The 23,837-nt window shown below is 48.0% G+C and overlaps 1 protein-coding gene across 1 annotated transcript in view; it reads right to left on the reverse strand.

Annotated features, from left to right (window-relative positions):
- Positions 1-23,837, reverse strand: part of SIM2 (SIM bHLH transcription factor 2) — a 42,476-nt gene that overhangs the window by 12,005 nt on the left and 6,634 nt on the right. Inside the window, exons 2-6 of the mRNA XM_023191378.3 lie at positions 20,783-20,865; positions 17,337-17,426; positions 10,065-10,173; positions 6,337-6,422; positions 3,158-3,357 (exon numbers count right to left, since the gene is read on the reverse strand). Of these exons, the coding sequence (XP_023047146.1) occupies positions 3,158-3,357; positions 6,337-6,422; positions 10,065-10,173; positions 17,337-17,426; positions 20,783-20,865 (568 nt within the window). The remainder of the gene's footprint in view (positions 1-3,157; positions 3,358-6,336; positions 6,423-10,064; positions 10,174-17,336; positions 17,427-20,782; positions 20,866-23,837) is intronic.

Raw genomic sequence — 23,837 nt, forward strand, 5'->3', positions numbered from 1 at the left:
GAGCCTCATGTTTCCCTGGAATCATTCCCTGTTTGGTGTACTCATTTCCATGGTGTCCTACTAGGGTAGGAAGGAGACAGGGCTTGCAGTGGTGGGGAAGGGGGCCTTGCAGAGCCCAAAGTCATTCAGGGATCAGGGGACTTGTCCAAGGGCCACCTAGAACTTCAAGCCCCATCAGAATCTAACTCTGTGTGGCAGGAAAACTGAGCCATCTGGCTTCCCCCAAAAAGAAAACCAGGCATCTCTACCGTGTGGAGATGAAAGAGGCTTCCGAGACCCTTTGGATGCAAAGTTACAGAACAACGGCCCCAAACGTGTAAATGAATCAGAAACACATATATTAAGTTTCTCATCAAAGTACACACTGGCTTTAAAAATTAAAGGGAAATGGAGGGATTTGGCAGGGTGCCCTCCTAGTTTTTTCCAAGCCTCTAGTGTCTGAAGACCTGTCAGAGGGATCTGCCAAACCCCAAACATCGCTGTGTTCACCCATCCTTAGCAAAAGCATCAGCTCCAGTTTCAAAGAGAAATACCACAAAACCCCGACGAGCCCAATTTCAGGTTACAGCGAGTTCAGTTGTGTCTGGGATTGAGTGGGGTGTGGTGCCAGACAGACCCACGACCACCCTCACTCCTATGACTTGGGGCCGCAAGACCTCGGGCCAAGCCCTCGCCTGGTCCCTGGGGTTTGGACCCAGAAGGGACATCTCCCACCCTGCTTGACCACTCTGCTGTCCTCCCAGGGCTGGGCCAGCCCAAGCCCCAACCCCTTGGTGACAGACCAACCATGGTGACTGGGAAGGCCTCTGCGGCACTCTTCTGACCCATTTTAGCCCCTCCTATGTGACTGAAGCTCAGAAAAGGCCTCAAGGCTTTGCTAGAAGTTTCCTGATAGGACAGGAACAACCAGAGATCTGGGAGAGGCAGAACGTCTCCTTCAAGACGACCAGCCTTCTTTTCTCCTCACTCCAGGGGTGCAGCCCCCATACCCTGAGGCTCGGGAGCCCCCACTGCTGCTACAAAGCCCCATCCAGGCAAAACCTCCTCTACCTTCAGCTGCCTTTCCAGGCAGTATGGATTGAATGGCTTGGAAAGTCCTCAGGTCTCTCCTCTGGGGACACCACGTCTTTCCTGTTCTCGAGAATTAATCAGTCTCAGGGGTTTCCTAGAAGGACCAGAGGAAAACTAGGAGACAAAACAAGGGAGAAACCAGCTGGATCCTCCCAGATGTCTCCAATAATGACCTTGGGCAGTTGGTGTCCTTCCAGCCACCTCTCAGAAGTGGCTCCCAAGTCAGAAAAGAGGGAGCGGGAACAGAGGGGTCCACTCCAGCTGGGGCAGCTCAGCTGCCTTTTCTCCCTGCAGGGCCTCCCTCTGCATGGCAAGAAAATGGCATTTGCCGCTCTTGGCCCTCCCCAGTGGTGCTGGCAGCTTTCCCCAAAGAGCACTGTTTCCTCTCTGCTTGGAGTTTCTGGGAAGATGCTGGTGACCCTGACAGGCTCACCCTTGTCATTTCCCTGCCTCTGAGTGGTCCTGAAGGGTGTTGACAAGGAGCCAAACCGACTCCTGTCTTTATCTCTTGCCCCTAACCAGGAAGAGTTGTTTTTTCTCTATAGAGCATCAATAAACGGTTAAAATGGTCAATTTTATATGATGTGTATTTTACCACAACTTTAAAAAGTGAAAAAGAAAAGAAAGCAGTAAATTCTAGCTTCTGGACATACAGAAAGCAAAATGTATCTCTCTTTCCCCCGCCAAAGACTCGTCACACACACACCCCACATCAGGAGTGGGGTCTCTGATGACTTAGTCCTGCCTGCACAGCCGAGGAACCTACCTGCCAAGAGCTAAAGTGGCCTTGCAGCTAAGAGAGGCTTCACTGTTTTCAATGCCTCAGTCTGTTATCTAATTTCATCTTTCCTAGCAGTGAGCGGGCAGGCCGTGCTGCTATTTCACAAATAAGAACATGGACGAGGCCTGACTAGCGCGTGGCCTCAAGACTTGGGAGGGGTTTGACGGTTCTACAGCGTGGACATGTGTCAAAGCATCATATTGTAGCCCACAAACACCACAAAGCCCTGAAAACCAAACGCAGTTAGCATTTGTCACTTAAAAATTCAATTCAATTTTAGGCTGTGCGCAGTGGTTCACGCCTGAAATCCCAGCACTTTGGGAGGCTGAGGCAGGTGGATCACGAGGTCAGGAGATCGAGACCATCCTGGCTAACACGGTGAAACCCCGTCTCTACTAAAAATACAAAAAATTAGCCGGGTGTGGTGGCGGGCGCCTGTGGTCCCAGCTACTCGGGAGGCTGAGGCAGGAGAATGGCATGAGTCTGGGAGGCGGAGCTAGCAGTGAGCTGAGATCACGCCACTGTACTTCAGCCTCCGCGATAGAGTGAGACTTCGTCTCAACAACAACAACAACAACAAATTAATTAAAATTAAAATTAACTTCAATTTTAAAAAACTTGGACTTTTAACTGCAGACCCAGTTAAAAAACTGGGACTGCAGCCGGCTCTTGGGGAGAGTGAAGGCCACTCCAGCACGGGTCTGGAGAGCAGGTCCTCCCCGAGGCCAGGGTAAATGATGTCATCCAATCCCCTCCTCCCAGCCCAGATGTAGACAGGGCACCCATGAGCGGTGGGCAGGGCATCCCCCAGGGAAGGCAGCCTCTCTGCTCCCAGCCTCAGCCCTGTGGTAGCTTCACACCAGCCTGGGTGCCAAGGCCCCCCTCACACCGCACTCAGGGTGGAAACCTTCCATTTGTTCTAAAGTCCTCCTTGGACACAGGAGGCAGAGCTCTGACATCACGGCCTTCAAAAAAGCCCAACCTGTGCTCACAGCACATGTTTTCATTTCAAATTCTAGTGATTCAAATAAGTAAATACAATAAAACAAGTAATCAATAAGTAAATAAAATAAGCAGTCAACAATTAAATAAAATAAATCAATAAGTAAATAAAATAAAACAAGTCCTTGAGTCCTAAGGCTGACATACATTCTTTCAGTTCATAAATTGGTTTTGCTTAATCCACATTCCTATTATGACTTATTCCTCGTTATGATTTGGCCAAGATGGCAGCTTTCAGGGGCCCATTTCCACCACTGGTGTCTTCCAAAAGGCCACAGCCACAGTGGCAGGTGCCGAACTCACCTGGAATCCAGGAATATCAGCTTCAGGTCGAGGCTGGCCCTGAACATGAACATGTTACTATACAGCTTGATCTCAGTGATGGCACTGGGTGGCAGCGACTGGCCCACGGCCACCAGCCCCACAATCTGGTAGCAGGAGTCATACAGGGACATGTCCAGCATATACTGCCTGATCTTCAAGTAGCCACTGCAGTGGATGACCTGGGAGTGGAGAGGGCAGGGTCAGCCACTGGCCGCCCAGGGTTGGGCTGGTGCCCACTCCTCCTGGCTCATTTTCTCAAACGTGCTGAAATTCTCCCAGCTCAGCCTCTCCTCCGCTGTGCAGCCCAATGTGCTGACAGGCACCGGTTCATTGCTTAGGAGAAGTGGAGAGTTGTGCTTCTTAGGAAACCACATAATAGCTGGATGCAGTGGCTCATTCTTGTCATCTCAGCACTTCGGGAGGCCGAGGTCGGGGGATCGCTTGAGTCCAGGAGTTCGAGACCAGCCTTGGTGACATGGCGAAACCCCGTCTCTACAAAAAATACAAAAATTATCCGGGCATGGTGGTGCATGCCTATAGTCTCCAGCTACCTGGGAGGCTGAGGAGGGAGGATCACTTGAGCCCTGGAGGCGGGGGTTGCAGTGAGCTGAGATTATGCCACTGCACTCCAGCCTGGGTAACAAAACAAACAAACACACAAGACAACAAAAAATATCATAATAAAATATAAGGGTTGTCTTATCCAATTGACTGTACCGTAAGTAACTACAAATTAGGGCTCTGTAATATGTGATGGAGATATACCTTACGAGCTCGCTGCCAGCTGTGAGTAGGTAACACAATAAAGCCATCTGGGGGAAGCCAACCATTTGTTCCACAGTGCTCGCATCAGTGACTGTGCTTACCACCTTCCGATGGGATTGAACTGGGCATCTGTATCACTTGACCTGCTGTATCACTCCAGTAAATAAACAATTCTGTCAGTAGAATTTTTTTTTTTTTTTTAGACAAGGTCTCACTATCGCTCAGGCTGGGGTGCAGTAGTGCACTCAGGTTCACTGCAGCCTTGACCTCCCACACTCAAGTGATCCTCCCACCTTAGCCTCCTGAGTAGCTGGGACCACAGGCATGTGCTGCCATGCCTGGCTAATTAAAAAAAATTTTTTTGTAGAGACAAGGTCTCATTATGTTGCCCAGACTGGTCTCGAACTCCTGGGCTCAAGCAATCCTCCCACCTTAGCCTTCCAAAGTACTGGAATTACAGGCATGAATTACTGTGCCCTGCCCCAGTACAATTTTTTGAAGTCTTCATTTTTAATGTATTTTTATTTCCTTTATTTATAATTCAAGATTTTATCCCCTCATAATAGTAAGCCCTTCCAATTGCTATAGCCAAAAGCCATACAGACGAAAATGCAGTGTTTCAGTGTCAAACAAAAACATCTGTACAGCCTCGAGCCTCACTACTGGAAGAATTTATTCAAGCTGCAGTCTGTGAAATCTTGACAGGATCATTGTCATCACGACAGCAGTGAAGAATCTTAGCCCTAAGTTCTCTGTTCCAAAACCCTTCCTGCAGGATTTCTGAATGTATTCATCGTCTTTAGGGCTGAAACAAATCTTAGAATCCTTCTAGTCTGTTCTCCCATTGTATTAATGAGGAAACCAAGAACAAGACGGTGTTGTGTATCACTTAAGATTGGACAGTGGACAGTTAATACGTGGCAGAAAAAAAGTCAAGACCCAAGTCCCATCCAGGCTCGGTGGCTCCTGTCTGTAATCCCGACACTTGGGGAGGCCAAGGCAGGAGGACTGACTGAGGCTAGGGACTCAAGATCAGCCTGGAAATACAGCAAGACCCTATCACCACAAAAAATTTTAAAAACTAGCTGGGTGTGGTGGTGTGTGCCTGTGGCCCCAGCTACTCAGAAGGCTGAAGTGGGAGGATCATTTAAGCCCAGGAGTTTGAGGCTTCAGTGAGCTGTGATTGCACCACTGCACTCCAGCCTGGGTGACAGAGCAAGACCCTGTCCCTTAACAAAAAGACCCAAGTCCTCTGAAGAATGTCTGTAGGCTCCTGGGGCCCCACCGTGGCCCAAAGAGGCTTAGTATCTGGGACAAGAAGGAAGAAACATATCCCCCAAACTGTAACAGCACAGTGAGACACAGGTCAAAGGAGGAGCTCAGAGTGGGGTCAAAGAGGGGAGTTGGGGCGGGGCCTTCCAGAAAAAGAAGACAAAGGTACAAAAGTGCCCTTTCCTCTCACCCCATCCTCCTCCCTCCTTTTCTAGGGGGAAAATCCTCCTGGAAGAAAGTTTCTAGCAGCCTCCTGCCTCATACTGATGGGTTATGATGTGTGTCCTCTGAGGTTGGAGAGATGGCAGTGAAGATGCCTGGGAGGAGGGTGAGGAGCCCAGAGAGGGGACAAAAGGGTTGGCGGGGGGCACTCAGCACAGACTTCTCCCGACCCACTTTTCCCTGGGGAGCGGCTGACTCTCGTGCCCTGAGACGCAACCTACTCCTCCATTCTGGAATTAACCAGAACAAGCAGTGGTGTCTGGCAGAGAAGTGGAGCCAGGGAGGAGCATGGGCTGGGCTCAGAGTCCCAGCTCTGCCACTGAGCCCCTTCTGCCATCCCTCCTGTGGTCCTTGACTACAAAACCTGGCCGGTGCTGCTCATTCCAAAGGGCAGCTGAGATGCTTGAGGGAGTGGCCCAGATGTGGTGCTGCAGATGAAAGCTCTGCCTCGTGCCTTGGAAAGGGCTCTAGCATTACTGTGGTGCACACCGCCATAGGTGGCAGGGAACTCGGTGGAGCATCCTGAGAGGAAGAGCAGGGTCCGTGCTCTGGATACCACTCCTGGCTGCACCATGCCCGGGATGGGCCTCAATAAACTCCAGAGGCGGCAGCTCCAGTGGGACTGGTCCACATGCAAAGCGCCAAGGTATTAATAAAATCTGCCCTAAGCCACGCTGATTCCAGGTCTTACGCGATGAATTCCAGCCAGCCTGGAACATCCTCCTAAAACACCAGATGTCACATGTGCCTCTACCAGACTGTGCCCCATGTTCCTGGAGAGTTCTACATTAGTGGGGATGATGAGTTTGCGTTCCCATGCCTGCCTTGCTGCAGAAGCTCTTGAAGACACACAGGGAGGACCCACGGCCAGCTCCTCCCCGCACCCATACTCCCCGTACCTTGTATCCACTGCAGGTCAGGCCCGCGTTCCTTTTCGCCAAGACACACTTCATTCGAAGAAAGAACGACCTCTCTATCTCATACTCTGCAAGCAGGAGCAAGGTGAGGTTGGCAGCTGCCCCTCCCTGCTTCCCCCATCCTTCTTCCAGCCTCACCAATGTGTTCCCAGGGCCAGACGCAGCTGCCAGAGGCCTTCTCAGTGTGCCCAGGCCCTGCTCAGAGATCTTCAGCCTTGGCTGAGATCTGGGTGGGGCAGTGGAGACACCAGCCCAGTCCTGGTGTGGATTCCTCGGCTCTAAAGGAAGGCAGCCAAATGAGGCCACATCTGAGGCCCCTGATGGGCCCTGCAGAGCTCCACCTGCAGTTGCCCGCTCCTGGGAGCTGTGAGCTCCGGGAAGGCCCAGAAGCCTCTGACTTCCCTCAGGGTAGCAGGACTTAAGTACGTGTGACCCAGGCTCGGCAGATCCATGCTTTCTCCCTCATTTCTAGCCCTGGAAGGACCACCCCATCATCTCTGTCTCTCCAGGGCTCTGCCCTTCCTACTCACTCACTTTGCTTTTGCAGGCCTCACATGCAAATCTCTGACCTCGCCATTGTCAATGCAAATGTGTCCCCTAAGGAAACACCCTCTGCCTCAGGAAGGGACACCAGTGCCCTGAGACACAAATAGAGAAGGACCTCTGAGGGAGGGTGAGGTCACCCCACTCTAAATAAACAGCCCTGTGGTGGAGGTTAATACATGAATTTTTAAAGGGAGGTTAGGAATGGAAGCAAGGTCTTCCACCCTCCCTGAGGTCACTGCCCTGTGGAAGCTCAGGAATCACCTCAGAGGGCACCCCCCACCTCCCCTAGTTGGAGAGGCTGCCATATTTTACCCACAATTCCCCCTGCAGTTGGTGTCTGTGGGCAAAAAGCTTCCCTCTAACATGGCTGCCTGCCCCAGCTATTTCCAGATAAGCACGGTGGGTGGAAGCTCAGGTCTAATATACATCAACCAGTCATTAACTACCAAGTTCTGGGGAGAACCCATTTCTCACAGGTTTATCATAAAACAGTGGGGGTCATTTCAGACACAGAAAGTCAGCAAGGGAGCAGCTGGGGAGAAAACCAAGCACTTGGGGATCTCAATCCCTGCACCCCTCGGCTGGCTGTGGAAATGAGTCAGGTGCAGCCTCAGCACTTTCAACTCGTGTTGCTTCAGACTTGAGGGCCACAGAAGGGGTGAAACGGTCTCATGATATTCCCAAGACTCATTTGCTCTCATTTATAATCCCTCTTTGGGAGGTTATGACCCAGACAGGGTAAAATGAAACCAGGGGTAGGGGGAGAAAGCACAGTGCCACACAGTTAATGTACTGTGCAATTTTCAGGCCAGGCGCGGTGGCTCACGCCTGTAAATCCCAGCACTTTGGGAGGCTGAGGTGGGCGGATCACCTGAGCTTCGAGACCACCTGGCCAACATGGCAAAACCCTGTCTCTAATAAAAATACAAACAAAATTAGCCAGGCCTGGTGGCAGGCACCTGTAATCCCAGCTACTTGGGAGGCTGAGGCAGGAGAATCACTTGAACCCGGGAGGCGGAGGTTGCAGTGAGCAGAGATCAGGCCACTGCACTCCATGCCTGGGTAACAAGAACGAAACTCGGACTCCAAAAATCAAAGCAAAACAAAACAAAAAACCATACTGTGCAATTTTCAAAAACAACAACAGCCCTGTGTTCTGCAATTCTCTGACACCTGTTGTCTTTGTCCAGCTTTAAACAACCCCACAGTGAAAGAATTCGATTCAGGGGCGATGTTCTAGCCTAGCCCTGATTTTGTTAGAAATTCCCTCTTCAGGCCGGGCGCGGTGGCTCACGCCTGTAATCCCAGCATTTTGGGAGGCCGAGACGGGCGGATCACGAGGTCAGGAGATCGAGACCATCCTGGCTAACATGGTGAAACCCCATCTCTACTAAAAAATACAAAAAACTAACCGGACGTGGTGGCGGGCGCCTGAGATCCGGCCACTGCACTCCAGCCTGGGCGACAGAGAGAGACTCCATCTCAAAAAAAAGAAAAAAAAAAAAAAAAAAAGAAAAAGAAATTCCCTCTTCAGAGCCATGATTCATGTTGACGTATGACGTATGCAGACATATCATATCCAAGAATCAGACCTTAGCTACAACTAGGTGCCCCATCTCATTTCAGAAATGAACGTGCCAGGCTCTCTCCTTGGTAAGGATTAGACTCCAGTAACTATTTCTGGAGCTGGAACTTGGGGGCCACAGAACTGTCTGCAAGGGATTTTACAACTGTGTGTGCTATTTTGTATTCTCTTTTCCCAGCCCGAGAATGACTGCCCCCCCAGAAGACAGCAATACGAATGCAACTCGTTTTTTTCCTGCAGCCAGCTACTCCATTCTCATCATCCTTAAGGCCTCTTCTTTTGCATTTTGTTCCACTGGGGTATTTTGGCCAAGCTGGGTACTATAGTCCAAAGCACACACAAGACCCATTTGTCAAGAGGCCTGTTGGCCTCACTGGATGGTTGGAGGGAGTTAAAAGGCCAGGGCCCCTGGAAGAAGTTCTTCTGTATCTTCCTAGCACTCATCGCAATTGAAATTTAAGGAGTCGGGCCGGGCGCGGTGGCTCAAGCCTGTAATCCCAGCACTTTGGGAGGCCGAGACGGGCGGATCACGAGGTCAGGAGATCGAGACCATCCTGGCTACCACGGTGAAACCCCGTCTCTACTAAAAAATACAAAAATCTAGCCGGGTGACGTGGCGGGCGCCTGTAGTCCCAGCCACTCGGGAGGCTGAGGCAGGAGAATGGCGTAAACTCAGGAGGCGGAGCTTGCAGTGAGCTGAGATCCGGCCACTGCACTCCAGCCTGGGCGGCAGAGTGAGACTCCGTCTCAAAATAAAAGAAATTAAAGGAGTCATTTGTGTAATGACCAGGGCTTCTTAATGATTTGTGCCACAGCACAAAACCTACAGATGCCTACTTGGAGTAACATTTTTAAATACATAAAATAAAATATATAAGATTACCAAAAAAGCAACTGTATTGGAAAATAATTATCAAAATATTTCAACACAGTGATATGGATATAAATGTGCTGCTTTATTAATACATAAATAAGAAGATTCAGTAGCAGGTCTCAGAACTCCTGAAATTCTAAAGTGGGCATAAGCGGTATGTTTAAACCTGCAAAACTTTAATATGATATGGAAAATATCTGTGATTTCTGTTGTTGGCAAAACCACAGGTACTAGTGATCCCAAGATGGTTTATCGTCTATAATCAGAAGCAAAGGAAATGCCAAATTTCAACCGGAGGAAACACAAATGTAATTTTCCCCGCGAAATGTCATGGAGCACCCCTGACCCCCGAGTTTTAGGCCTGGCATCTTGGTTAAGGAGAAGCTTGGTCTAGCCCCGTGATGCTGTAACCCAACTCTGAACCAACAGCAAATGAGGGGAGCAGGCTTGCAGCACTTTCCTCTTCTGCCTAGCGCTCAACACAGTTTCTGGCCAACAGTAGCAGCGTGATGAATATTGGCTTAAAAGACACAGGTATAAATGCAAATCCCCACATGGTGGATGCTGTGTGTGTATTGGAGAGACCTGGGCTGGGCAGTCCTAGTCATGTCCAGCCACTTGGCAGACGTGGGAAGCAAAGCCCTGAGTTCCATTTAAGAACACTGCCTTGCTTTTAGTCTGGTTTTTTTCCTCTGGATGGAATACCTTGGAGCAGGTGGTGGTGCAGCGGCTGGTGGGCCGTGAGGACAGCGGTCATCTCGTCGTGGTCGGAAGGATGGATGTATTCATAAATACTGTTGCCCGTGAGCTCCACCTGCCGTGGAAGGGAAGGGTCAGAAATGCCACCACTCCTCTGGGATTGGCGCAGGGGGAGGGGCAAGGTGTGTCACAGGTGCGCACCCTGCCAGGAACAGAACTTTGATCTCTGCTGACAACCCACGCCTTTGCCAAATGCAGAAACAGTTTTCTTTTCTCAACAGAGCTCAGAGCTCTGAACTGTCTCCCACACCGTCTAAAAAGGCCAGGGCACTGAGGCTTGAGCTTGGAGCCAAGAGAACCCTTAGCAGGAAGGACCTGAAAGCAAAGGGTGGAAAAGGTGGGTGCCAGAGGTGGGCGGCGCTGCTGGCCTGGGCAGCATTCTTCATACAGAAGAGGGCTTGAAACGGACCCAGGCCGCGGTCTCTGTCCTTCCCTTGCTGGCGATCTGAGGGGACTGGCCGGCCAGGAGGCCAGCTGTCCTGTCCACACTGCGCTCCCTGTAGGAGTCTCGTCCACTCTGAGGCCGCCCAGCCGGCCACGGTGGGGGCTCCATTGCGCCCGAGGAGGATACGAACTCAGACAAAGGCCCTTTCTTCGTGGCTCTGAGCTGTGCCCTCAGGCGCTGCCAGGCCTCTCTCACATTGCCAGCAATGTTTCTCTGGCCCTCCCAGTCCGCAATGACTGTGCTAATTCTGTGGCTCCCGCCCAGGGGTGTGGCTGGGGCTGTGCGTGACCTGCGGGAGGGCCTGGGCCTGCTCCAGAGAGCCTCGTTATGTGGGGATTATGTCCTGGGGTTGCTGCCTCAACAGTCCGACGCCACCTATTTCCAGACACAGCCCCCAGGGGACAGCATGTCCGTGTCACTTTGCAGGAATGGATGGCCCCGGGAAAATACCCATCATAGTTACAATTTTTACACAGAGGTCCCTGGAACCCCAATTCCCGAACTTGAATGTTCTCCCAAATGTAAGTACCAGGAGAGGATATGATACAGTCTCAACACCTGGGCCTCCACCCACCTTAAGACGGACAGTGGCACAGAATGTTCTAGAAATGACTAGCAGAGCAGCCTTCTGAGCAGTGGTGGGTGGATCCTATTTTTAGAGCTATAATCAATAGTGCTGAGAGTGGCTGACAAGGAAAGTGAGTCGGCAAACCCCAGCATTGTTCAGGGGAGGCCCAGGGCCAGTGGTAGGACTTCCTCCACCGCCAAGAGGAGCCCCAGTGCCCAGCCTGAGAAGAAACTCAAAGCACTGGGAAACCATCCTCGGGTGGCGAAGGATCCTGGGTTGGTCTGGAGAATTCCTTCTCGACCCTGCCCTAAGGAGAGAGGGTAACTTAAGATAACAAAAGGAGGCTCGTGGTGTGTCTTGTCCCGAGCCACCCCCTTGTTATTTTTAGGTGTGTCTTGCTGGAGGTGTCGCCGGGAGCCTGTGGCTCTCCATCAGAGGACAGACATGATTATCTGCAAAGCGGCCGTCCTGACGGTGCCACCTCACGCAGCAGGACAACCCAGCCAGCTGCTTAGTGGAGAAGTTCTCCTGGGAGCTGCCTTTCCAGATTAGCATCTAGGCCATCAGCTTTAACTTGGGACCAAGGGGTAGTGGAGGGGTGAAGTGATCTATCTCAGTCCTCCGAGCCAGTTCTTCCAATTTGTTAAGATGAGCGAGTTGCCTTCTTATTCAGAATAAATTACACTTCTGGCCTGCTAAGTCATCTGGTCCCTAAAATGGCTCTCACAGTTCTATTTTTCACATTATTCATGGAATGTTTCCTTCCAATATTATGCAAACAGAGCAACGGAGAGAATCCTATTAGAGGAATCCTCCCTACCCTTTACTTAACACCCACTTCCCAAGCCTGGCACTTTCTCAATAGATCTCCCAGATGGACACTGGCCTCCCTGAAAAGTTATTACAGGATTTCATTTAAGAAAAATAATAAAAACTGAACATTCTTCTTTCGAGTCATTCCTGTTAATCTGTAAAAAGTTTAAATAAACTGGCACCATGTAAGTCAACCATTGGGGACAGGACCATTTCCTTTTTCCTCAGGGTGGCAATGAATATGCCCTGGGAAGGCCTGTCCAGGTGCGGAGTGACAGAGGCTAAAAAATAAGAGCTGGCTTAAGAAAATATATATTGACACTTTGGGAGGCCGAGACAGGCGGATCACCTGAGGTCAGGAGTTCAAGACCAGCCTGGCCAACACGGCAAAATCATGTCATACCAAAAATACAAAAATTAGCCAGGCATGGTGGCATGCAGCTGTGCTCCCAGCTGCACGGGAGGCTGAGGCAGGAGAATCGTTTGAACCCGGGAGGCAGAGTTTGCAGTGAGCCGACATCACACCACTGCACTCCAGCCTGGGCGACAGAGCAAGACTCCGTCTCAAAAAAAAAAAAAAAAGAAAAGAAAAGAAAAGAAAATATATATTAACTCACAATTTCAACAGTTTATTTAAAAAATGAAAAAATAACAAAATAGAGAAATGTTATATTGGCCTATCGTTTCTCCCTTCCCCATGTTTTTAGGGAAAAAGAATAATTCTGGTTTGCTCAAAGTTCTTTTCTAGAAAAAAGTAACTGATGTGTTTTCGGGAAACATCTTCATATCCTTGCAGAAAGACCTTCCATCTGTGCTTATTAAGGGTTAGGTTTGCGTTTTAATCCCAGAGTAGCTTCTTGTGTTTTCAGTGTTCCCGTTCTCATCACATGTGTTTGAAGAATGAGAAGGGTGAGGCTGCACAGATGAAAGGCTTGGTTTTCTGAAGGCTCGGCTCTGTGATAAAATGAACGTGAAAACTCCAGAGCTGCCTAGGAAGTGAAACAGCCTTCAAATAACGGAAATGTCTTCAAATGACAAATTTTAGAATGATAAAACAGTCCTGACCTTAACTCAAAATTATGGCTGACATGGTGTTTCCTGTATTTACATACCTATCTGTGCTTTTGAACACTGAAAGAAATGTGACTACCTCACAAAAAAAAAAAAAAAAAAAAAAAAAAAAATTATGGTTGTCGCTATAAAACTCCCTGGGTCTCATATATCAGCCTTATTAAAACAGACCTTCCATGTGATATTTTAGTATTTGTAAAACCCTGCTAACTACAAAATGGATAGCTTTCCTAGTAAGAGCTTTTTTATGTCTTGCTGAATAGCTTTTCTTCCTGCCAAGAAAACTACACATGATAAATACAGCACTAAATGCATATATTCTGTGGGGAAGGGCAGGATCGCTTGGCACTCCGCAAATGCACGTTACTCTGGGGCATTTTGCTGAGTATGGTAAATTAAGCATTTTAAAATAAAATGGTTTGGGTTTCAGGGTTCAAGTTATGTCGACAAACATAATATGTTGTCTTTTGTCTTCATTTCAAAAGTGAAAGGATTAGATCTTGTACCTCCACACTACATCATCGATATATTTATGGTCGTTTCTGGCCACAATCTCAAATAAGACAATCTTTTATGTGTCTCATAAACAGCTATTTCATACATACCTATATTTATCTGAACATGTATACTAGCTACCTAGATGCTATATAACTGTATGCAATGTTAGTGAGGAAACTTAACTCAAAGATACTTAAAAATGTATACAGCAGCTATAAGGGGCTTTTTTTCTCCTCCTCCCTAAATAAAAGTAAAATAATTGCATTAACCAAAAAAGCACATAGAACTAAATCATTTAGTAAACATGCATGGAAAAAGATTACTGTCCCAACTCTACCTCATCCACTAGATAGAAACTTGTCTAGATGTTTTGTGTGTGGACATGTGTGTGAGTGTGTCCACCAAAGGGAATTTTCAGGCTGAAAGCCGCCTCTCTATTGCCTGACGCTTGGACCCTGGGCTGAGGAGACAACTGGCATTTTATGGTTGTCTCTGTCATTGTTTTAGTACCAAAGTTTGTCAGCAACAATCACTTGTTTACGAGTGGAAACAAAAAAATAAACTAAAAAGCTCTGCCATACGAAGTAGATTTATTTCAACACTTGTTCAAGTAAGGCTTAATAAAAGACTTGGAATGGAGATGGGCTTATAACCCATAAAGAATCATTTCTATACCCTCAAATAGAGAATTTGGATAGTTATTTAGTAGAGGTTAGACCAAAAACAAAACAAAAAATACCACTTTGCAGTGAATTTCCACACAATTATAGCAGATCTAGGGGCTTATATTCTCTATTATCTTTTAACATAAAGTTTAAGGCTGAATTAACATGAAAGACAGCTTTACTTAATGAGATAATGTCATTGAAGGTAATTGAAAGTTTTTGGAACACAAAAAAGCAGCATGTATCAGCTATTACTACTATCATTATTCATCAGAAATTCTGTTTAAAAGGTTACTCTGACTACTGGGTAAAATTTTATTAACACTTTTCTCTCTCGTGACTTAAAAAAAAATGTAAGCCCATTTTAATAAAGGTCTCATGCTTGATACATTTGCCTGACTTTAAAAAAATAATCTAAAGGTGCAAAAATGTTTAAAAGACCAGTTGGGTATTTGACATCCTATTCAATACCTTATTTTACTATTTAAGTAAAGAAGACAGAAAAAAATACACATTGTGATTCTGCCTAGATTTCCTTCTATGGAGTTAATCATGAACAGGAGGCATATTTGAGAGAAAAGTTTGTTGTTGCTTATTTAAACAGTTCGCCACGGAACGCTCCCTAGACACCAACAAAGAGGGCACGTCGGCACTAAAGTGTTTTTGTAGCTGTGGACTGATGCTAACACAGCCCCACAGAGAAATTAGAAAAAATCAGTTGCTCTAGGCAGATGATCAGACTTATTGTTTTAGAAACTGTTACTTCTGCTGGAGAGAAAGAGACAATGCATCTCTACAACTTTCTTAGAAAATGATAGTGCCTAACCCCTCTCCTCTCTCAAAATTACGAGGCCAAGTTTTCCTGCTGCATTATGATCATGAGGAAATAGAGTACTTCAACTTGTGAGGCTGCCTGGATTTCCTTCCGTGGAGTCGATCATGAACACGAGGCAGATTTGTCACCTGTCCAATATTTTGGTCCTTCTTAATTATTGTGTTTATAATCAATCAATTCTATTTTCCACATAAAAAGAGAAAAATAGCACAGAGCGGCTAACTTGGATGGCCTGACTGAATGAACTGGATCTCTTGGGACGTGCACAGTACCTCTGGATGGGCCAGGACATTCCAAATGACCAAGCAGCCCTAATAGGAGCCCCCAAAGGACTCTGCTGAAAGCAACTTTGTTATAATGAAACTGTGAGTATGCCTGGATTTTGTGTTGCTCCCCATAGTTTGTAAATCACATGGAATAGGCATTTTGATCTGTTTCTCACCACGATCCTTAAAGACAGAGCAGGCATGATTTTATTATTTAAGTTACAAGGTTCAAGTAGGTTAAGAACGAGCCGTAGCAGACAATGAAAACTGTATAACTGAATGCATTTCCCTTTTTGCTTTGACTGCTTGGGAGCTCAGATCTAAATTTAATATTTGATAACAGTGACTTTACTTATTTAAGATTTTCGAACAGTCATCTTTAAAAGTGTGTGAAATGTTTTGTTGTGTTTGTGACATTACTGTAAGACTACGAAAGGTTTTGTAAACGGTTAAAAAAGGTAAGTAATTGGGCCAAATCAGAAGTAGAAACTAGTCTGGGTACAACTTAAGGGCCCTGAATAATTCCAAATAGGGGAAGGTAAAAATTCAGAGAATAATAGTAGGTTGGTGCAAAGGTAATTGCAGTCATTGCCATTAAAAGTAATGGAAAGACCACATTTACTTTTGCACCAAGCTAATAACTATGGAAAATAGTACATTTCCTATTTCCAACAGTAGTTCCCATTCTACAAGTACGCTAATCTCTTGAGTCACATAGATACAAGGGCCAAGCCTTAGTAAACTGTATTTGGGAGACTTGGTTTGATAAAAGCAGAGAAGAGGAAGAGAAAAACTTCCAAATCAATTTAATATGTAATTCATTTTAAAGGGCTTTGCCTAAGAAACACGGAGTTATATAAACCCACGTGGACCTGGATGAGGATATCCATACATCGGAAGAGAAGGTTGTAAACAAACAGCAAGTTTATTTTAAAAAAAAAAAAAGTATTGGCAGAAAAAAAAAAAAGAGTACACCAGATGCAGGTTGCCAAATGTGGTCATTTTGTTTTTCATTGAGCAAACTGAAGCCACATTAATCGGCATGTTTTATTTTGGCTTAACTACATTAGGAGGCGGGTGTAATTCAAATTCCTTATGGGCCTCTCTGGAACCCATCTGCTGTATCTATCATTAATTCTAGTGTGTCTTCAGTCATGGTGAAAAGTCACTCTGATAGTTCACAATGTGAAGAAACAGTCCCTATATGTAGTTTAAAATGTGGCTTTTAAAATCATCATGCGCATTTGTTAAGTCAGGCACGCGAATGAGAATGATCAGTTACACTCTCCCCTTTCAAACGGTCAATGGGCCCAGGGAGCCCCAAATACCCCCACCAAACCCTTGGCTTGCCAGGGAGAGACAAAGTTAAGTCCCCCTCTTTCCTCTAAGGAAACGATGGACCTTTTTAAGAAAATGATTTCATCTTTCCAGAAAAATTGGTAATATTCAGATGTTCTAAAGACATTTTGCTGTTCAAAACAGTAGTAAACTGAATTTTATAAGTTTCTATCACAAGCATATAAAATGCTTTGCTGAAACGACCACTGAACTGGAAAAAGTCAGGAAAAATGACCCTGAATTCCATGTGAACACTCATAAATCTACCCCTCCCCATTCTCTCTCCCCAAAGAATGTTCTGCATAAAATCCATGTTCCACATCAGCTTACCTCTTGCTTTATAGCAACTCATAATACCGCGTGCAGACCAGCAAGTGTGTACTGAAACATGTCCCTTTGTGAAGCTCTTTTCAGGGCATCTAGCATTACTATGTAAGCAGATAGTCCAAGTATGGGACAGAGTCTCGGAATAAAGCTGATGTGGCAAAGACACACTGGTCATGAAACCCCAAGGGAAAAAGAAAGTAAAAAATAAAACGTAATATGAAGAAGCAAACCCCTGCAGGATGTCCTGAGAAGAGGATTTTGCAGTTTGGGGATATGTTCCTACACAAAAGCAAACACTTAAACAGACGCATTTTCAAGTTGGGCGAGGCTGTCAAAATCTGCTATCACTTCGTTTAATATTTTGGTTGCACAAAAAATTAGGCAATACCCACCTGGGACAAGCCTAAATGGACAGAAGCAGTCTCGGATATATACATGATTTTGCCATCAGATGCTACCACAAAAACAAATCCATCCAAAGTCTGTAAAAGATAAAATGTCAGAATAAGAGATGATCATTCTACATTAGAGTTAAATCTAACAATGGTACAGTCACTGGGATGGAGGGATGCATCAAATATGACCATCAACATATGCTTGCTAAATGCAAAAACAAAGCCCACGGTCTTAAAAAGGACTGTAGGAAACAGCACCCAGGGTTTGGTTCCCAGTCCAGGCTCTGCAATGCTTTTAAAGCACTTTAGAAACAATCATACATCCACATCACAAAAATCATGCAAAACATTTGAGAATTCCTATCATGCTCAGTTTAAATGTAGTAGCTTTATTGTTTGGGTTATTTTAGCACTTAGTACAAATCTGGAGTTCTATGGTACTTAAGGGAAAATCTACCACTATATAGACCATTTTATGTCATAATTGGCAGTCATTTATACCACTAGGACATATGCTTTATTTGCCACAATTTTCTAGTTACCTCTAAGTACCATTTGAATAATAAATTCCGAACACTACCACTGCCCAGAAAATAAAACAAAATACCTGGTTATTTTACCAGACTATGTCTACAGAATTAATTATTTAGAATTTGCAAGAGATCAAATAACCTTTGCAAAATTCAAGGAGGAAAAGTATCAACTTCTGAAAAACGAAAACTACCCAAATGAAATTCTGATTTTTCCTAAGTTGGCTAACCCTCAAAAATAAAGTAAAACTATAAGAGGTAATTAAGACAAATAAAAGGTAATGATTATGTTTATGTATCGAGGATAAAAAGACTAAATTATTTTTGAAAAAGGAAACTGTATTTTATTTACTCATTCATATTTTAGATCCAGAACCAAAAGAAAGCAATAAAGTTGGTGAAAGTCTCATGCAACCCACAATGCTGCCCCCATAAAAAATATCCCAAATTAATTTCTGGCCACAAATTCTATTTTTACAGCATGTAATTGAAACCAGATTACCTTTGGTTTTTCTAAGCCACCCTCCCCCCCAACCCCTAGAGAGGGGGCTAAAAACAATGTAGTATAAGTGAATCTTGAAAGATATCCTTGGATTCTGCTGTCTCAAATACAGTTTGCTGCAAAAAGTCTTTGCCAACTAAACTATCATTACCTTCCCCGATGCTAAGGTTGAAAATCAGCATCTTGATTATTAGCCTAACTTTCAAGTTTCTAACTCAGCTGCAAAATATTTTCCCACCTAAACCTGTGGTGTTCCAAAAATATAAACTATACAGCAATTTCTAAAGTTATAAATGTCTTGGTGCATTTGGCATGCTTTCTTAACTCCAAAATCATTAAAGAGACACATTTAGTGGAAAAGTATCTCACAACCAGCCATATCTGGGATAATGAGGAAAAGAGGAAAATTATCATAATTAAATTCTAAAAGTTGCCAGCAGTAGCTAAAAAAATAACATTCTTAATGGAAAATGTTGGGTATGACTTCGTAGCTTCAAATGACCTAATTCACTTACATGTATAATAACTGCAAAGACACCCGTCCACACACTACTCCGGAATTAATTAAAGAAATGTAGCATGGAGAAGTCTGGGGGTGTTGACTTTGCCAACCAGGTTTTCACTGAAGTTCCCCAGCACTTAGTTGTCCCTGATATTAGTGTCACTTACAATATGTAGGAGTATGAAACTTGCAACACACCCAGCTCCGAGCTGGAAGTGAAGGAGGGGGAGCAGAGGCCGCCTGGGCAGGGCTCCCAGAGCGCCATTACCCGCCGCGGCCACACCATGCGCTTTATGTTGTAAAAGCTCGAGGTTTCAAATATTCCCCGGGTCTTCTCTTCCGCAGGCATGCATTTTAAAAAATAAACCACACTAGGGCACTTGGGGCAAGAGAGTTGTGAAAAGATCTGCTTTTTGGAAATGCAGAGCTAGTGGCTGACTCGCTGACCTAAGTCATGGCATCCTGCAGCCAACATTTTTTAAATTATTATTTTAAAGTAAAACACAAAATAGAGGGCGGAAATGCAGAGCAGCTCTCGGTAGGCATTTTTCGATGGCAGAGACAAATGACAGGAGGGGGGAATGAATCGGGTCGTTGATGAGGCTCTGTAAAGGGCATTTGAAAGATTGGGATCTGTCCCCAGCCAGCGCTAACCGCCCACCTGGAAGTGGGGAGCTGTGCCCAGGGTTACCCGGAAGACCCACAAAGCCCCTCTGCTGCCAGGGAAAAGCTGAGGTCAGGGTGGCGCGTGCAACTCCTGCAGGGTGAATGGCCCCGGGCTCGGGGAGTTAAGCACCTGGCTCCAAACCAAGCAAGAGCCCGGAGGCCTCACCAAGTTCTGGTTATCCGTCTGGGCTCTAGAGCTAGGCCAATGGGCTAACCCTGCTCCACCTCTTGCTGTGTGACCTTAGACATGTTATTTAACCTCTCTGTGCTTCAATTTCCCCCTCTAAAAAAATGAAGTTAAAAACAGAACCCAGGCAGGACGCGTTGGCTCAGGCCTGTAATTCCAACACTTTGAGAGGCTGAGGTGGGCGGATCATCAGAGGTCAGGAGTTCGAGACCAGCCTGGCCAACATGGTGAAAACCCGTCTCTACAAAAGTACAAAAATTAGCCAGGCATGATGGCGGATTCCTGTAATCCTGGCTACTCCGGAGGCTGAAGCGGGAGAATCACTTGAACCCGGGAGGCGGAGGTTGGAGTGAGCCGAGATCGTGCCACTGCACTCCAGCCAGGGCCACAGAGTGAGACTCCATCTCAAAAACAAACAAACAAAAAAACCAAAAAAAAAAAAAAAAAACCCCAAAACCAAAACCAAACAAAACAAAAAACAAACAAACAAAAACAAGGCAAAAAACAGAACGCACTCTAGATGGGAAGGGGAAGCCAATAAAGTCCGGAACTGAATGTGGCCTGCAGTAAGCTCAGGACAAATGTCCCTGTTAATATTCTATTATTCGACGCTGTCTCTCCGTGCTTGCGCCCCCTGCACACACGCAGCGGTCGAATGCTTTAGAGCTCAGAGCAGCGGGATCATTCCTGCTGCTCCGGACCTAGTGCCTGGCACGGAGCAAGCTCTGGGTGGAAGCTGCCGAGGGAAGTGAGGTTGGAAAGTACTTGACCACGCTCGGGAGGCGCCCCTGGCCTAGGTCTCAGGTGGCCTGGGGAGTCCTGGGGCCTTCGGCAGGGTGTGGGGGCAGATGTAGGGTTAGGGTAGGTCTGGCCGCAGGCCGCATCCGACATGCTAAGCGTCCATCCCTCCGCAGTGGGGACCACCCCTATCCCCAGCCCCCGGCAGCCTCTGAATCTGCCTGGCCCTCCAGTGGAAGGGGCGCCTGGAGGCTGGGGTGGCGGCGTCGGAAGGGAGCCTGCGGCGGCTGCGCTCCTCCCCTGGTGCGGCCGCTGTACCTGCAGCAAGTGCGATCCCAGCTCCTTGGCGACGCTGTCCAGGGGCCCGGCGCGGCTTGGCTGTCCCCACGCGTCTCCTAAACCTGGACCGAGGAAGAAAGCAAATCAGTAAACTGCAGCGCCCAGCCCGATGCCTGGGCGCCAGGCAGGTCATGCGGAACCCCTGCACCCTGCCAGCCCACCTCACGAGTCCTGCGCGTCCCCCCGCTGCCTCCCCGGCTCCGCAGCCGCCATCCGTGTTCTCGCCGTCGTCCCTTTGCCCTTGGTTAAAAAAGAAAAGGCCGGGGGAGAAATCGCCGCCACGGCCGGCAGCCCGGGCTCCCTTGTGAGCCTGCCAGGCCCACAGCTCCCGCGGGTCGCCCACGTGCTCACGGCCCTGAAATTGCCGTTTTATTTGAAATGCCACAAAGTAATCTAATCTGCTTTGAAATCTCCATTCTCTTGGCCAAACGGGGATATCGATTTGACCCGTAAATATTCCCCCAAGGACCCTCCTTCCTTCCCTCCTTTCTTTCCCTGCTTCTCCGGCAACTCCTGGTTTTCCCAAAGGCAGAGAGGCTGAGACAAAAAGTCCCCACCGCCCAGGAGGCAGCTCCTGCCGCATAAAAAGCCCCCTACACGCTACCCCTTGGGCTTCCCAGCTCTCACAGGCGCCCCGCGAGCGCGGTCCTCCTTCCAATCCGAAACTTTCCGCCTGGGAGGGGTTTACCTGGGAGCTCCCCGAGAGCAGATTCCAATCTGGGGGCGGTGGGAGGATGGGCCACAGGCCGAACTGGAAAGGGTCTCTTGTGACATAATTAGGGATTCCCCGGCCCCTCCGCTCAACAGGCCTCCTGCCCTTCCTCACCACCTCCCCCAAAGCTACCAACTGGTATTGCGCACCAGGGGAAAGAGGGCCCTGCCCATCAGGGCTCCCCTCCTGCTGCGCCCTCGGCCTGACTGCTGCGCCCCGCGAGAACCCAGGCTTCCCCTGCACACTCCGAGGAAGCAGAAAAGCCGGGCGAGGCTGCGGCGCTTAGCGCGGGCTGGGACAACTCCCGACCCCTCCCCGGAATCTTTCTGCCGGCAGCCTTGCCGTAGACCACTGAGCGCCGTGGCTGCCGCGCCAGATGGCGCGGGCCGGTGCACCGCCTGAACCCCAACCTACCCGGAGGACAACATGCCCGCCGCCTCCCGGCCCACGAGCCTAGCGCCCGAATCCTGGCTGCGACCCCTGCGGGGCGAACTGCGGACGCTGCTGGAGAGCCCCCCGCCCCAACCCACGATGCCCTCCCCCCACCCCAGGAACTTTAGGCCAGGCCCAGCCCCAGCCCCTCCACTGCCTGCCTTCGTGCGGTGACGCGAGCACCTAACCAAAGGCAGGAGCCTCTGGGCAGGGACGGATACGACGGACGGGGAACCTGACTAACCGTGCAGATCCTGGAGACCGTTCCCGGGCCCTCAAAGCCCTTCCAAGCGGGCACCCCGAGTGGGTTCCCGAGGAGTCACTGTGCAGTCACCCAGTCACCCTGGGTCTCTCAGCCTTCCCGGGAACGCCCAGGGCGTCGCGGTTTCTGGAGGCCTCGACCTCTGGAAGCGTAAAATGCACCTCAGCCCAGGGCAGCGGCTTCGCAAACCCTTCCCTATTCGGCAACGAAAAACTTTTTTTAAAAAAAAGTATTCCGCGATTTAAAAAGGGATGACCTTTAATTTCTCCTCCTGGGCTCAAGGAATTAGGGGCTTATCTTGGCTGAAGAGGTGGCTAATTTCCACATACATGATCCCGAGAATACAATCACAGCTCATTATTCGGGGGCCTCCAGCCTCCACCACGGGGGCAGAGGTGGCTTTTTAATCCCGGGAAATCGCCCTCACCACCGTGATCACAGCAGCACTCCCTATGCTCTCAGCAGCAGGTCCTTCCTCCCAGGCCTCGTGGCGGCAGCATTTACAACCGTTTAACCAGCAATGGCAAGAACCAAAATACAAAGGTCCTGGGGTTTGGTGAAGTAAGACTTCACTAACGACTCAGGAATTCTGATTCCCAAAAATGGACAAATGCACCGTGGCAGCTGTCCTTTTCTCTACTGCTGGGTCGTTCCTGGGGTTGGGCAGTTGTCCCGGAGCCACCTTTGCCCTGTTTGGTGCTAAAGAAATTTAGGTTAAGTAAGACCAAAAGCCTTCAAAGCCCTTGGTAAGTAAACTATGCTTAATTTCTGAAACACACAAGGACTGCAAAACTTCACTCTGCATCAACTGAACGCAAATCAATCACTTTAATTAAGCTAAGCCCTTGCTAGATCAATGGGACTTGAACCCACAAAAATTTAGCAAGAGCGTGGCCTCTGGGCCCTGGCTTCTTGCAAAGCCCATGGTGGGAAGACTTGGGGAGAAATCTGCACCTACGGAAATGAACTCCAGACCATACTCCACTGCCCCGGATCTCCTGAAAGCCTCCTCAAAGGCCCTGGCTCTACATGCAAAAGTGCATTGGGCACACCCGACAATTGTCTGTATAATTTAAATACCCGCACACTTCAAGATAACTTGTTCTCTTAGATCATTATAGTTTTTCTGTAATTCCCCAAAGCCTCTGCTATGCCCCCGGAGATTTGGTACAAACGTCCCTTTCCCACTTGGTGGAGGTGGCCTGGTGCTAGATGTTCCTCCCAAGCACCCCTGCCTCTAGGCCACCCCACCCTGGGGCAGTGGCGCTGCCAGCTCTTCCATTAGAAACCAATGCAGGCGAGGTTTTTTCACTCAGCCCATAAAAATCTACTTTGGTCTGAACGCAGAGACTAAATGAAGATTTGCAACGCAAGAAAATTGTCTTGGTACTGTGGAGTGATATACACTCCCACGAAAGTGAGGCACTGAGCACGTGGCCCTTATCTGGAATTAAGGAAGGGCTTTATTTCAAAAATGGGATGAGAAGAGTCTGGGCTAGGCGCCTCGGAGTTAGCGGCTCCCAGCACTCACTGCTCTCCTGTAGCAGCCAGGGGTCCCCAACCCAGCCTGTGGTTTCCTGCTGGAGGGGTGGGGGTGGGCTGGGGGTGAGGGGGGTGAGGTTGGGACT

Source organism: Piliocolobus tephrosceles, chromosome 19 (genome assembly GCF_002776525.5).
Source record: "Piliocolobus tephrosceles isolate RC106 chromosome 19, ASM277652v3, whole genome shotgun sequence".
Taxonomy (NCBI): Eukaryota; Metazoa; Chordata; class Mammalia; order Primates; family Cercopithecidae; genus Piliocolobus; species Piliocolobus tephrosceles.